At 36.5% G+C, this 15,366-nt stretch overlaps 1 protein-coding gene across 1 annotated transcript; it reads right to left on the bottom strand.

The window, feature by feature from the left end:
• Positions 1-4,886: 4,886 nt before the first annotated feature.
• LOC121039499 (olfactory receptor 52E2) lies at positions 4,887-6,122 on the bottom strand. The gene has a single exon (XM_040489743.1). The coding sequence runs from the start codon at positions 6,114-6,116 to the stop codon at positions 5,166-5,168; it is 951 nt and encodes a 316-aa protein (XP_040345677.1). The 5' UTR covers positions 6,117-6,122; the 3' UTR covers positions 4,887-5,165.
• Positions 6,123-15,366: the final 9,244 nt, after the last annotated feature.

Consider the following 15,366-nt stretch of genomic DNA (forward strand, 5'->3'; position numbering starts at 1 on the left):
GTGGGGTGGCCTGTCTGGGCTACTTGCACACTGCCAGGCTTGTGATGCTGGGGATCTGGCGTCTTAGCTGGGGTGGGAGGCAAGGTGCACAGGGGCAGGAGGGGCAGGCTTAGCTTGCTTCTCCTTAGGTGATCCACTTCAGCAGGGGCCCTGTGGCAGCAGGAGGGAGTCAGATCCGCTGCTGGAGGTTTGGCTCCGCAGAAGCGCAGAGTTGGGTGTTTGCGCGGAGCGAGCAAGTTCCCTGGCAGGAACTGGTTCTCTTTGGGATTTTGGCTGGGGGATGGGCGGGGGAGATGGCGCTGGCGAGCGCCTTTGTTCCCCACCAAACTGAGCTCTGTCATCCGGGGGCTCAGCAGCTCTCCTTCCCTTTGTCCTCCAGCCTTGCTGCTTTCTGAGCAGAGCTGTTAACTTATGACCTCCCAGACGCTAAGTCGCGCTTGCTGTAGGAACACAGTCCATCAGGCCCCTCTGCTTTTTGCAAGCCAGACTCGGGGGCTCTGCTTGGCCGGCGAGCTGCCCCTCCACCCCAGCTCCCTCCCGCCAGTCCGTGGAGCGCGCACCGCCTCACCGCCCTTTGTACCCTCTTCCGTGGGCCTCTCGTCTGTGCTTGGCTCCGGCGACTCTGTTCTGCTAATCCTCTGGCGGTTTTCTGGGTTATTTAGGCAGGTGTAGGTGGAATCTAAGTGATCAGCAGGATGCGCGGTGAGCCCAGCGTCCTCCTACGCCGCCATCTTCCCTCTCTCCCCAAAATTTTTAAATATATATTATAATAACTGAGTAAAAGGAAACAACCAACTAAAAAATGGAGAATCATGTAAATTATTGTAGTCATGTGATTATTATAGTCGAACTTTATAATTGTTGAATACAAATCAAATAAAAAAGTGAGAATCCTTAGAAATAACTACAGAAAATTTCCAAACAATACTGAATAATTCACTAAAGATATAGTATAAAAGAGCAAAACAATGAGAGGTTGTTGAATAATATTTACATAATTGGAGCATAAATTAAGAATAAATAGTATTTATAGAATTTTTTAAAAAAGAAACTGGAAAATAGGATGAAGGATCTATATTAAGAATATTATGAATGAGAACTTTCTAATTACAAAAATAATTATAAGTATTTACATCAATAGTTTATTTGATGTATAGTAATAGTATAATAGTATAATAGTAATAGTATGTAATAGTTACCAGCCTATTATATATAATATAATATGTAATTACAACCTATAATATAAAATTATGTCACACAAATAAATTAAAGTTTCAATTGATCAAAGATAAAGAGAAAATAAAAGGACAAATAAACAAGAAAATTCAGATACCAAAAAAGGAAAGACAACCTGACTGGATATAAAGTTCTTAAAGACAACAAAAATAGCAGGAATTAAATACTGTTTTTACTATTCTGGAGAAAAATAATTGTCAATTTCAAAACTGATTCTCAGCTAAATTATCACTTATGAAAGAGAAGAGAATACATAGTCAGAAATAAAAATAAGAAGAACAATTTTACCTCCCACATATTGAGACTGAAGGGATTCACTTAATTTTAACCATTTACTTCATATAAAATACAGTATACATACATAACACTTCTGTGTTGTCTGTCAGTGGGGAAAACGATGGACTAATAATTAAATGATTGTAGAACAATTAGCTTCTCATTTAGAGAGAGAGATACACATACACATACTCACACAGATACACACAGAGACAAACCTGAGAGAGAATTAGATCCATATTTCATCGAACAATTCTGCTTTATTGATAAATTAATGTCATGTGTTAATACCCATATCTTACCTTGGGCTCCTTTGTCTTGGACAAGGGTTTAGGAGCCTTTAGTTAATCTGGACGTTGATCCCAGGAAGCACAGTAATGAAGTGGACTACTACTATAGGAAAGACAAAAACTCCTATAAAATTGCTGTGCTGGTTACCATTGTGGACAACAATATATTGTAGTAGAGTCTCTGAAGGACTAAACACACCTTAGAATTGCCCCCTAAAGGATGAGAAACTTACATTGCTTAAAAAATTGAAAATAGCCTATAAATGAAATATGAGGATAATGGTAAATAAACTTGCTGTATATATATGATGCAGTGATAAACACCAGGAAAATATAAATATGACTATCTCAAACCAAAAATATTGTGTGGAAAATGATGCTTCAGAAATGTACATTCATTATGATTTCCTTTATACAATTTTCTCAAAAAAAAAAAAAAACCCACCAAGCTATATGTTTGTGAATGCATCTCTCACTTTTTCAAAAAAATGAAGGCTGCATGTCAATCACTTACATCAAGTTTAGGATAGTGGTTACACCTAGAAAAGAAGAGAGGGTGATGGGTACAGAAATGATCTTAGTTTGCATGTAATTTTTAAGTTTTATGTTGGCTGGAAGATGTACAGGTTTTTATATATTATTCTATGTTTTCTCTGATTTTAAAATATTTGGCAGTGATATAATAAAATATCAATGATATCAGAAGGTTGTATATGATTAAATGTAGTATAAAAGTAAGATGTACTGACTGTTCTGATTACATTAAATGAGTAAAACATCATATGTGTAACATAGAGGTAAAGCAAATAATTATTGGGTGAATCTCTGAAACACCATTTTAGATATCAATACATTTGTCTATGTGAGAAGGGTAAAAGATGGTGCATTCATGATATTCTGAATATAAAGCAGAGACAAAACCACACGGGTGTGATTTTAAAATTATAATGATACCAACTTCTGTTTAGTGACTTTATATTGTATTTATGCATGTTTTTACATGCATTTGTTACATGGAGGTATAATACCCATAGTAACTGTAAGAGGTAGAAAGTAGTAACATTCCCTTTACTGAATTGCTTAGGTAGGTTAAGCACACTTAGATCAGTTAAGTAGCCTCCCCAAGACATAGAGTGAGGAATTCGTAGAGTTGGTATGGAATACAAACACTCTGACTCCACTATACTTAAATTTAACCACTTTACTGTAATATCTTTGATACAGGCATTCCAGAAAAAAGTATGAAGTTTCTTCAAAAAAATATGGGGCACATGGGTAACTCAGACGGTTGAGCTTCCAACTCCAGCTCAAGTCATGATCTCACAGCTCATGAGTTCAAACCCTGAGTAGGGCACTGTGCTGACAGCTGAGAGCCTGAAGCCTGCTTTAGATTCTGTGTCTCCCTCTCTCTCTACCCCTCCCCAACTCGGGCTCTGTCCCACTGTCTCTCAACAATAAATAAACATGAAAAAAATTAAAAATAAATAAAAATATAGAACTACTCTGATCCTGCAACTCCACTTCTTGGTAAATATCTGAAGGAAATGAAATCAGTAACTTGAAGAAATAAGTACACCCCTGTGTTCACTGGGACACTAGTCATGGTAGCCCAGATAAGGAAACAACCTAAATATATGTCGACAAATGAGTGGATAAAAAAAATGTGGTATATATAAACAATGGAATATTATTTAGTCTTGAAAAGAAGGAAATCTTTTCTAGAGGACATTATGCTAAGTGAAATAAGTCAGACACAGAAAAGACAAATACTATAAGATCTCATTTTTATATGGAATCTAAAAAAAGTCAAACTCATAGAACCAGAGAGTATATCAGTGGCTAGAGAGTGGGGGGGAAGAGGGAGATAATGATAAAGGGTAAAATCTTTCAATTAGAAGATGACTAGGCGGTGGGATCTAATGTACAGCATGATGATTACAGTTAATAACATGGTATTGTATTCTTAAAATGTGTTAGAGTAAATATTAAGTATTCTCACTACAAAAAAAAAGGTTAGTATGTGAGGTGATGGATGTATGAATTAACTTGATTGTGTAATCATTTCATAACAAATATATATTTATATATTAAATCATAACATGTACACCTTTAAAAATCACATTATGCAAGCTAAATATAGACAGTTTTGGTCAAATTTCCATAAGACTGGGGAGATTCCCAGTTAACTTATAATCCTATATCCTCTAAACAACCTTAAAATGAAATGAGACAAAGTTATTTTAGGCAAAGAAAAGAAAACTCCTCACCAGAAAAATTGTATCAAGGAAATATTTAAGTTTATTATTCTTCAGACATGAATAAAATCATTACAGATGAAATTCAAAGAAGCAAGAAGGAATGAATAACAATAGAAGTGGTAAATATTTGGAAATATTTACATGAATATTGACTTTCCAAAACAATAACCCTATGTTTGTAAATTTCAAAATGTATAAGAAGTTAAACCAGCAATAATATATAACTCAGAAAGTAGAAAAAGAGACTAATTTTTATTAAGACCCTTTATGAATAGAAAGCAGTAAGACTGCTGGTTTAGATTAAAATTTGATAAGTTGCGTGGGCATGTGTAGGACAATGGCAAAAATAACTATGAAATTATGTATAAAATCAAAGCAAAGCAAATGAGACTTATGGTAATGATTAAAAAATTCTAAAGAAGAAAATCCTTGTGAAATATTTATATCTCAGGTTGAGGTAAAAGACAATAAGTAAATCTGAGATTTAATTACTAGAAAAATAATAATTATGTTAAATGTGCATGAAATTAGTAGTGTATTTGAAATATGAAAGATGTCAGACTGAGTTAAATATAAATACTTTGATAATTCTAAGTGGAGACAACATTAAATATCATGATCTTAAAAGGCTGAAAGAAAAAGGAAGGACGTTTGTGAGTTGAGTTTGCTTATAAGTTTAAACTCTGTAAATTTCATAAAGTCAGGTAAAGTGGAATAGTTACCATTAGATCCCCAGCATCCTGCACTTATGAAAATATACACTCAGGAAACCATTATATTTGGAGAAGAAAGAAGCTCCATGAAACATCAACTAATCTAGTGGCAATGGATGCATTCAAAACTTGTGATATATGAATATCAATCAGATATTGAAATGAATAGAGAAAATGACATGACCTGCTAAATGAAATTTTAAGGGACGAAGAGTTTGCAGCAATGGATATTGAGAAGTGGTCTGAAAAGCAGGTGGAAATGAAATGCATTTAAATACTTACTGAACAGAGCCAATATAGATATATATTTTAACATAATTTTTGTGAGAAGGAATTTCTCTAATTCAAGTTTCATGAAATTTCATATTGAACCACACATGCATTAGGTGTCATTATTTTTCCTTTCCTTGTTTCTTTAATATTATTTTCTTCACACGGTCATAAATCTGTTTGGTTCTGACTCCGTAGATGACAGGGTTGAGCATTGGTGGCACCACGACATAAAGATTGGCCAGGAGTATGTGGATATAGCGGGGGACGTTATGGCCAAAGCGATGTGTCATAAAGGAAAAGAGGGCTGGTGTATAGAAGGCAAGAATTACACAAACATGAGAACCACATGTGCTGAGGGACTTGAGTCGGGCTTCACGGGAAGGAAGACGGAAAACGGCACGGAGTATCTGAACATAAGAAAGGGCAATGGCTATGATGTCAAATACTAGATTACAAATTGCACATAAGCCATAAATAATATTGATCTTGATGCTGGCACAAGACAGACGAGCCAGACCCATGTGTTCACAGTAGGTATGGGGAATGACATGATTCCCACAGAAGGGCAGTCGCAAAATAAGAAACACAAATGGAATCACAAAAATAAATGCCCTCACTAACACACCAACACCAATCACAGAGACAATCTTGTTGGTGAGGACGGTGCTGTATCGAAGCGGATCGCAGATGGCCACATAGCGATCATAAGCCATTGCCAACAAGACTGCTGACTCCATAAGTGTGAAGCTGTGAATGAAAAACATCTGCATGAGGCAGGCTTCAAAGATGATCTCTCTGAGGTTGAACCAGAAGATCCCGAGCATCTTGGGGATGGTAGCTGTGGACAGACCCAAATCAATAGCAGCCAACATGGCCAGGAAGTAAAACATAGGCTGGTGTAGGCTGCTCTCAACCCAGATCACAAACAGGATAGTGAAGTTCCCCATGAGGGCAATCATGTACACAGCACAAAAAGGAAAGCCAATCCAGACATGCAATGTTTCCATCCCTGGAATCCCCAGCAACAAGAAGGAGACGAGGTGGAACTGGGTGTCATTGAGAAGGAACATTCTTTTTGGTAATGCCTAAGCCTTCAGAAATGTATGCTGACCCAGATAGTTCTCTGTATCACTAGAGACCTAAAGATAATGTAAGAACACTTAATTAGCTACTTTTTCTCATGATCACCATCATTGCCAACAGAATCCCCCTTCAATTTTGACCAGTTTAGGATTTTGCTAGCTTCTAAATATAGTGATGGAAATTAATTCCAGTTGATTGACAACACTCCGGGATTAACACACAGGATGAACAATAACTACACAAAAAACACACAGGTGCATCGATTTTATGCCAAAATATTAAAAATTACCTCAAATGGTTAAATTGGTTCATCTGTTAGTATTTAGTAATAATTTTTACAAAATATGATTGGGAATAATAGTAAAAACAGTAATATCAGATACTAATTAGTGAGGTGCTGTCCATTATTTACAAGGCTTTATGTCAGAATCTGTGCAAAAATCATCTCCAATATTTAAATAAAAATGTCTTTCAAGAAGAACATTAATTTTACTTATTTTACATAAAACTTATCTAATGATCAAAGAGTTTAAGTGGCTTGCTGGAAGTTTAAAATGTTTTCAGTGGAAGGTCTGGAAAATTAAGTTAGGGAGGAAAATAGCGAATGGAAATAAAGGAAAAGATGTGCTTCACCTATTTTTATATACACTACAACCACACATGGGCACACAATACTCCACACACATACAAACACATACAAATTATAAATCTTTTCTAAAACTCACGACATCTGTCTGTCTAAAATTTGTTATTTTTTGTTTTTAGCTAAGGCAATTGTGACTTTAGGAGTCGAAGACACATGTCAAAATGTCAATAAAAAAACTAGTGAGAGGGAAAAAAAACAGGAATATTGGATAATTAGGTGCTTGATAATTCAATCATTTTTTAAGTTCCCTAAATGTATTACACATCTTCATGTAGCTTGTTTATAGCATTTGACAGGGCAGTATTTCCAAAATGTTTATTCATTCATATGGGTAATTATTTTATAATAAAAAGTCTCTTTTCTGATTATTTGGAGATTCCATGGCAGCAATACTAATTGTGACCTCATCCTCAGCAAGAAAGCAGGACATGATGAAAACTCTGACATAAGGAGGAGGAAAAAACCAGAAAAAGTGTGATAAAGTATGGGATGAGCAGTTGAATATGGATGGTAAATGTGAAGAGCAAAGCCAGGAAACTGGCAGTTTCAACAGGAATAGAGGCTATTTCTGTAAAGTTACGTCGTAACAGTGAAATTGTGAATACTTTTAAAAGGTATGGCAATGGACAAAGGGAGTAAAAGTAGAATTCAGTCAGAGGCAAGTGTTTCTGTGAAGCCCAAGGGTGGAAATTAGCAAAAAAAAAAAAAAAAAAAAAAAAACAGGCAGTTTTTCTTTTTTCCAGTATACACATATAGAACAGTTTCTCAGTTAATGGGGAATTTACTTGGGACATTAGTTGTAGATATGATTGCGAAGGGTAAAAATAAGCTACCTCTGGTTTTTCTAAGAGAATAGTACTATATTTTGTGACTGCAAATAAGATAAGGGAAATTATGTCTCCCTGGTCATACAATTATATTCCACAATGATGCAGTATGAGATAATATGAGATAAGAAGTCAGAAAATGGTGTGAATAAACCAACTAGAAGACAAATATAGAAAAAGAACACAAAAACATGGAGTGGAAATAAGGAATACGGAGACAGGAATAAGGTCTGATTTCTCACAATTAAATCTTTATGCTCCTGTGGACATTAAATAGTTTTTCTTAGGTGACTATTAAAGAAAAAATTTTAGAAAACCCCAGGGGCAACGTGAATATATAAACATGGGAAAGAATAGCAAAGATAGTCATACTTGTTGACGAGGTCTTTAGTATTTACAAAAGTTTAAGTGGGGCAAAGTTACAGTGAGATGGATGTGTTAAAGGAAGGGTTACTAGTAACTTTGATTCTTATCTTCCAAGCCAAGAATACCTACAATCATGTGCTTAAGCCATCTTGAATTTTTACCCCTTCCCAGAGATATGTTATGCATCTGATGTTACTATAGGAATACCCTGATATCTTCTTGACTCCCTTGTGTTTGAATTGATAAAAACATCAGTGTTGTATCTAAGCTTCTCATGGACAAAAGTGCATTAACAATAATGGAAAGTTCCATCACAAATTTTTGAAAAGCATCCTTCAAGACATATTTAAGATCCATATACAAGGTGCTGATGACTTACTTGATCCTTTCTGTGCTCCTATAGGATCTAATACAGATTTGTATTACAGCATTATTACAAGCGTCACTCATGCTTACATTTCTGTATCTAATTTAAAATGTAAACTACTTACCAAACGTGCAGAGTCTACTGTATCAAGGAAGTTAATATTTAAGTGATTAATAATTAATAAATTGTTAATGGTAATAAATATTAGGGGTTAATAATAAATAATTCCTGGGTCAGACTAATTTGCTCTCTAATCTTCTTGTTAATAGTTTCATGTTAATGTATACATTACTCATTTGTTAAATAAATACTACAGAATGTGTTTTATGTGTCAGAAACTGTTCTGAGACATTTTAAAATTGAGATCTGTGCAATCATGCATAATAAAAAATGTTATATATAATCTGATGCAATGTTTATAAACAAAGATATGCAAGAGAAATAAATTTCTATAAATAAATGCATGGAACTATCCTATCAATAGTGAAAGAAACTCTATACCAACATTTTGATCTAATCATACAGTCTATTCTTAAAGTTAATACAGAGTAGAATTTCTCAAAATTATTATTCTGATTCATATGTACATACCACTTCTCAGTATCAAGGTCAAATGCTTCCCTATAAATGCCAACACTGCCTCACATCCTGACATCTGTAACTAAAATATAAAACATTGTAACTGCATTATTGTAATCTGCAGAAAGATAAATGCTATAATACTAAACATTTCTGATGTTTCTCCATTTCTCTGGGTTGCATCTTCTCATTTTCCTTTAAAGACATTTTTCTGACCATCCATTAACTATTGGTGATCCTTAACCATCAGCTGTAGTTACTGCTCTTTCTCATCCACTTTAATCTGTGTAAACAATCCCATTCACATCCATTGCTTTGATAGCTATCTTTTTTTTTTTTTTAATTTTTTTTTCAACGTTTATTTATTTTTGGGACAGGGAGAGACAGAGCATGAACGGGGGAGGGTCAGAGAGAGAGGGAGACAGAGAATCGGAAACAGGCTCCAGGCTCTGAGCCATCAGCCCAGAGCCTGACGCAGGGCTCGAACTCAGACCGCGAGATCGTGACCTGGCTGAAGTCGGACGCTTAACCGACTGCGCCACCCAGGCGCCCCATGATAGCTATCTTTACAATGAAAAATCCTAAGTAAAAGTTGCTAACGCTCAGAATTTATCAAATTCAGGTTCTCAAAACCAAATTCTTCTTGGCAATTACTTTCACTCTTCTTTTGCCAAAATATTACAAATAAAATATTCCTAAAATTGAATCCCCAAACCTGTCTCTACCAGACTCCCACTTTAACTCAATCTTACTTTCACTCTTGTCTAATATCAGTAAATGTCATTACCATTTAACTATTTGACCAATTTAGAAATATGAGCATCATCCTCTTCCCTTCTCCACCTCTTTAAAAAAAAAACTCTATTGATTCTATTTCTAAAAATATCCTGAAAATCAGTACAGTTGTCATCATCCTCACTGGAACAGTTCCAGCCATCATTTCTTGGGTTGATTATGGCACAGTGCTTTCTAGTGCTGAAGAGCATGAGCTCTGTAGTGAGACTAATTGTGTTGAAACCAGCTTCATGACTTATTCACTCGAGTTGAAGAAAAGTAAATAAAGTATTACTTATTAGCTGTGTGAGCCTTGCACAAGAGCTATAACATTGCTATACCTCAGTTTCTTCATCTAGGAAATAGAAATAAGTGTAAATAAACCTTTCAAAATTAAACCCTTAATTTTAGAATAGATTATTCTTTTAAAACACTCCGAACCATGTTCCAAAGATACTAGTTATCCATCATTTCATGGATATCAGGCAGAGTGATTTTTTCTAAAATGCACATTGAGTGTATTCAGGCTGAAATCCAAATGCTTTTACTAAAATTATATGGCCCTTTCTGACCATGATCCTATTCATTCTCTAAGCTTCAAGCCTTATTCTTCTTCTTTGAAAATTATCTCCTGTCTCTTCTTTTCCTATCCCTCTCTTTCCCTTCAGCCATCACTGTGACATAAGGAGGCTCTGTGAGCTGGGAGATGGGGAAGACTCACCGGAATGAGCACCAGGATAGAATCCTGTCTCTGTTTTATCGCAACCTGCTCAGTCTTTATGAGGGTGCTGCTCTTTGCCTGTGAGGAGCCTTCAATAGAAAATCCCCAGGGCATCTGGGTGGCTCAGACAGTTAAGCCTCTGACTTCGGCTCAGGTCATGATCTCATGGTTTGTGGGTTCAAGCCCAGCGTCTGACCCTGTGCTGACAGCTTGGAGCCTGGAGCCTGCTTCAGATTCTGTGTGTATCTCTCTCTCTGCTCCTCCTCCACTCATGCTCTGTCTCTCTCTCTCTCTCCAAAATAAATAAACATCAAAAAAAAAAAAAAAGAAAGAAAAGAAAATCCCCTAGTACCAGTTTTATAAAAAACACAAAGTCTCTGAGGAGTCTATTTTCTAATCTAGTCCTGAGTCATGAATGGAAAGACATGACTTCTAAGGAAATGAAGGCAGGAAAAACTAAGGTTTCTTGGTTACTTTGTGAGTCTCCATTAACCTTTTGGTAACTTGCTCTGTGTTAAAGCACACGATGTTTGATACAGATCATTCTCTCACTATCCCAGATCATCACTATGGGGGACAGTATAATTTTGTGTTCAAGAACAGGGCTCTCAAGTCAGAACACTGCTGTTCTACTGGTAGCTCTTTACACTTAATTAGATAAGTGGCATTGGTCAGACAATTTCACCTCATAATTTTGTTTTCCATTTATTTTTCAGTTGTTCCCTCTGTTTTACCGCACCAACCTATTTCTCAGTTCATAAGTGTAATCAGTTACTCTTTCAATTCTTTTTATTGACCTTCACCATTGTGATTAAATTTTGAGTTACACACAAAAGGCAAAATTAACATAAAATTTTGTAATGAAATTCTGTAAACACTGTAAATCAATAATTCAAATTTTTTGAAACATTTATTCATTTTTGAGGGACAGAGTGCAAGCAGGGGAGGGGCAGAGAGAGAGGGAGCCACAGAATCGGAAGCAGGCACCAGGCTCTGAGCTGTCAGCACAGAGCCGGACGCAGGGCTCGAACTCAAGCTGAAGTCGGATGCTTAACTGACTGAGCCACCCAGGCACCCCTGTAAATCAATAACTTTAAGCAGATGCTAATACTGTGTCTTGAATGTTTCAAGTCGATCTACTTATTCTATGAAAAATAAAAACTTTATCGGTGCAGGTATGGTCCCACACAGTCCTTTTGCTTTGTTTCTTCCTCAGTAACTAACCAATAATATCACAAAAGTTAGACCTGTTGTGGCTTAGTTAATGCTTTTAGGGTCTTCATGGGTATGTAACCACTGCAGTACTCAGGACTCTGCCTTCAAAAGGGGGCCCTTTACTTGGGGTTTAATCTCTGTGGTATTTGGGATGTTACCCTGTATCAAATTTTTAAATAATTTTATCTTTGCATTTATTTTCTGTAATGGAAATCTGATATGAAAATGGGGCAGGTGCTGGGGCTGGGGAATGTAAGAGTCAGGAAGCCTGTATGAGTCAGGCTGACTCATACATTCTCATGGGCTATACCCCGCCCCCCCCATATTCCCAGGATATTCCCTGCTTAGAGACTGAGGCTGCCTTTGGCATGCTCCTGACCTCGATTCCTATCCACACCTGTAACCAGTGCTCCATTCACAGGACAGCGACCCTGTGCTCCTATGCATGTTTGCACTTACCCCATACGTTCTTCCTATACCCCAAAGAAAGCAATGTAAAAGAGAACATGGAAAACACCATGACTGTTTAAAAGAGAGACCATGGTGGGGGTGGGGGGGAGCTCTTTTTCTCCCTGAATATTGAATAAACGGCCAACCAACTTCACTTTGCACCAGGCTTCTAAGGTCATGCAACCTGCCCTGGTTAAGACACTGGCTCAGACACAACACCTGAAAATTCAGGGCAATATTATGGACTGAATGTTTGTGCCCTCCTCCTCCACTCACCAAATTCATAAATGAACTTCCAACCTCCAATGTCATAGTATTTGAAGATGGGTCTTTGGAGGTAATTAGCGTTATATTAGGTCCTGAGGGTGGGGCCCTTAGGATGGGATTAATGGCTTTATACAAAGAAAGAAAGGCCATGTGAGGAAATAGCAAGAAGGCAGACATCTACAAGCCATGAAGGGAGCTCTCACCAGGAACAAAATCAGCTGGCATTTTGATCTTGCACTTCCCAGGTTTTGAAATGTCACTGAGGAAACTAAAGAGATGTATGATCAGAATCTAACCCCTTCTTTCTGAAACTTCTACCATTTCCACTGGAACATTTTAACTCTGTGTTCAGAAACCTGTCTTACCTCTGCACCATGAGGACCTCCACCACACACTGGGAATTAGAGTGGTGAATGCACTTCATCAATTCCTCCAAGTTTTACCGGAACAGGTGTTACCTTTTCACTCTTCATTTGAATTTCCCTAAAAAGATAGGCCTAGAAGAAAACTGAGGGGGGCAGCTCTCTAAAGGAAAAGCTTTCATGGGCACAAAAAGAAGTGAATGGGGAGAGTTGTGAGAATTTCTGAGGCCAGAGTGCTACCTTAGGCAGTTGTTAGAACCCAGTAATTGGAGAGGAGAAGGAAGCTAATCAGCTGTATTTTGGTACTTTGACACAGAGGGACAGTACTGTCACTTCATGGCAGCTCTCCAATTGCATTGGCAGATTGAATCATTCCTGCCAAGGGAACCTGAGCACCAAAGTGTTAGGTGAAGAGCAGAAAACGTCCATATCAGACACTCAGCCCAGGACCCTACAACAAAGTGGAACAGAAGTGGAAATTCCTATGGGGAGAGTTGAAATCCTAGAACTTGGATCTAGGACTGTATGCTGTTTCTGGTGATAACGCTTGAAAACAAGTGAGTGACAATATCATCCTTCAAGGATTATGGATCCACTGGAATTCTCTAACAATATGTGAAAACAGACCATGAAAAAACAATCAGGTGTATAATCTGTCTTTCCTCACCTCACCTCATCTCTCTAGTCTGGCATCCTCGCCAACACCTCTCTGGTCAAGTACATGATCTCTGGTCACCAAACCCAGACAAACCCTGCCCTCATAACACAACTTCCAGCAGTATGTGAAATTGACCATTCTCTCATTTGAAAATGCTTGTCTTCATATACATTTTTTAAAAAACTACTCTTACATGCTTTGTTTCCTCCCACCTCACTACATGATCTCATTTCTTAATATTGGTTGGGTCCTTCTCTACTGCCTGATTTCTAAATATTGTCATGAGTACCCTAGGTCTTACTTCTGCTTTTATTTCTCTTATATACTATACTCTTTTTAAAGATATTTTATTCAGTAATTGGCTTTAAAAACTGTATGAACACTAGAAACTCTACTGTACCTCTCGATCCCTTATCTCTCTACTGATATCCACAGTGATATGTGAAACAGTGTACTAGATATCTCTGCCTATATGTCTAAAAGGTGCAGCAAAGATCACATGGACAAGGAAGGATTCTCCATAGCTGCCTTAATATTTTCATTTTGGAAAATGTAACTTTTGCTGTACAGTTGGTAAAATGTTAAAACTAAGCATTTTCCTCAATTATTCAAACCTTCCCACCCCATCCAATTCATCAACATGCCCTTTTGTTACAAAAGTTGTCAAAAGACATGTCCTTTTTGTCCAAAGTATTTTAATTTATTCACTTCATCACTGTCATGATCTCTCTTCCACACTATTTTTCTTAGCCTTTTGACTTGAGACTTTTAGTGTCCATTGTCACCTGCTAAAAAATGGGAATCTTCTAGAGTGACCTAGCATTATATAGCACTATCCAAGACTTCAAATTATTGATACTTTATTTTTACACAATATATCTGGCATTAGAATAACAAAGCACAGAAAAAAAACATAAAATAAAAACATCTAATAATAAAAAAAAAACAAGAAGAAACATAGGAGACTCAATAATACAGTTTTCAGTCAGGTTTTATAAAAAGTATGATTAAATATACTTGAGAAAATGAAAGACAAGATTGAAATACTCAGAAAGAAACTGGAGTATTTTTAAAGATTCAAATGGATATTCTATGACTAATAGAATTAAGAAATAAGATTAATAAATTAATCTTTTAATTAATAAATTAATAAATTAAGAAATTAAGAGTCTTTACTTCAACACTGTTAGGATGCTTGTATAATGGAGAGGTTGAGTAAATGCCCAAAGTTGTGGTGTTTTTAAGTAGTAACACCAAGATTTCAATATGTAATTAAGATACACACACACCACAACAAGAAAATAAAACACTATATAGGAAGTAGAACATAAACAAATATTTCTTAAATTTCAAAAATTTCTTAATGTTATTAAGAAATAAAAAGAACCTCTGTGGTAGGCATAAAATGGTCCCCCAAAGATATTCATATCCTAGTCCCCCAAAACTGTGGGTAGATTACCTTACAAAATAAAGATGAATTTAGACTGAAGATGGACTTAAAGCTAATGATCAGACCTTAAATCAGAAACATTATTCTAGATTATCTAGAGGGGTTCAAGGTAATCACAATGGTCCTTAAAAGTGGAAGTGAAAAGGCAGCAGAAGAGTTAGTGTCTAAGGATATGATGTGAGAAACACTTGACTATCTGCTGTAAGCAATGTTTGTGCCTCCCTCCAAATTCAGATGTTGAAATCTAATCCCCAGTGTGATGGTATTTGAAGTCAAGAATTTTAAGAAGTTATTAGATCATGAAGATGGAGCTTAATTATGGAATGGAATGGAATGGAATGGAATGGAATGGAATGGAATGGAATCAATGTCTTTTGAAAAGAGACCCCAAACGTGAGGACACAACAAGAAGACAACCATCTGTGAACAGGAAACTTCTCACCACAGACTGAATCTTCTTGCACCTTGATCTTGGACTTCGGAGATTTATCTCCAAAATGGTAAATCCAGCCAATCTATGGTATTCTGTTATAGCAACCTGAATGGACTGACACC

Source organism: Herpailurus yagouaroundi, unplaced genomic scaffold (genome assembly GCF_014898765.1).
Source record: "Herpailurus yagouaroundi ecotype Mexico unplaced genomic scaffold, PumYag 180, whole genome shotgun sequence".
NCBI lineage: Eukaryota > Metazoa > Chordata > Mammalia > Carnivora > Felidae > Herpailurus > Herpailurus yagouaroundi.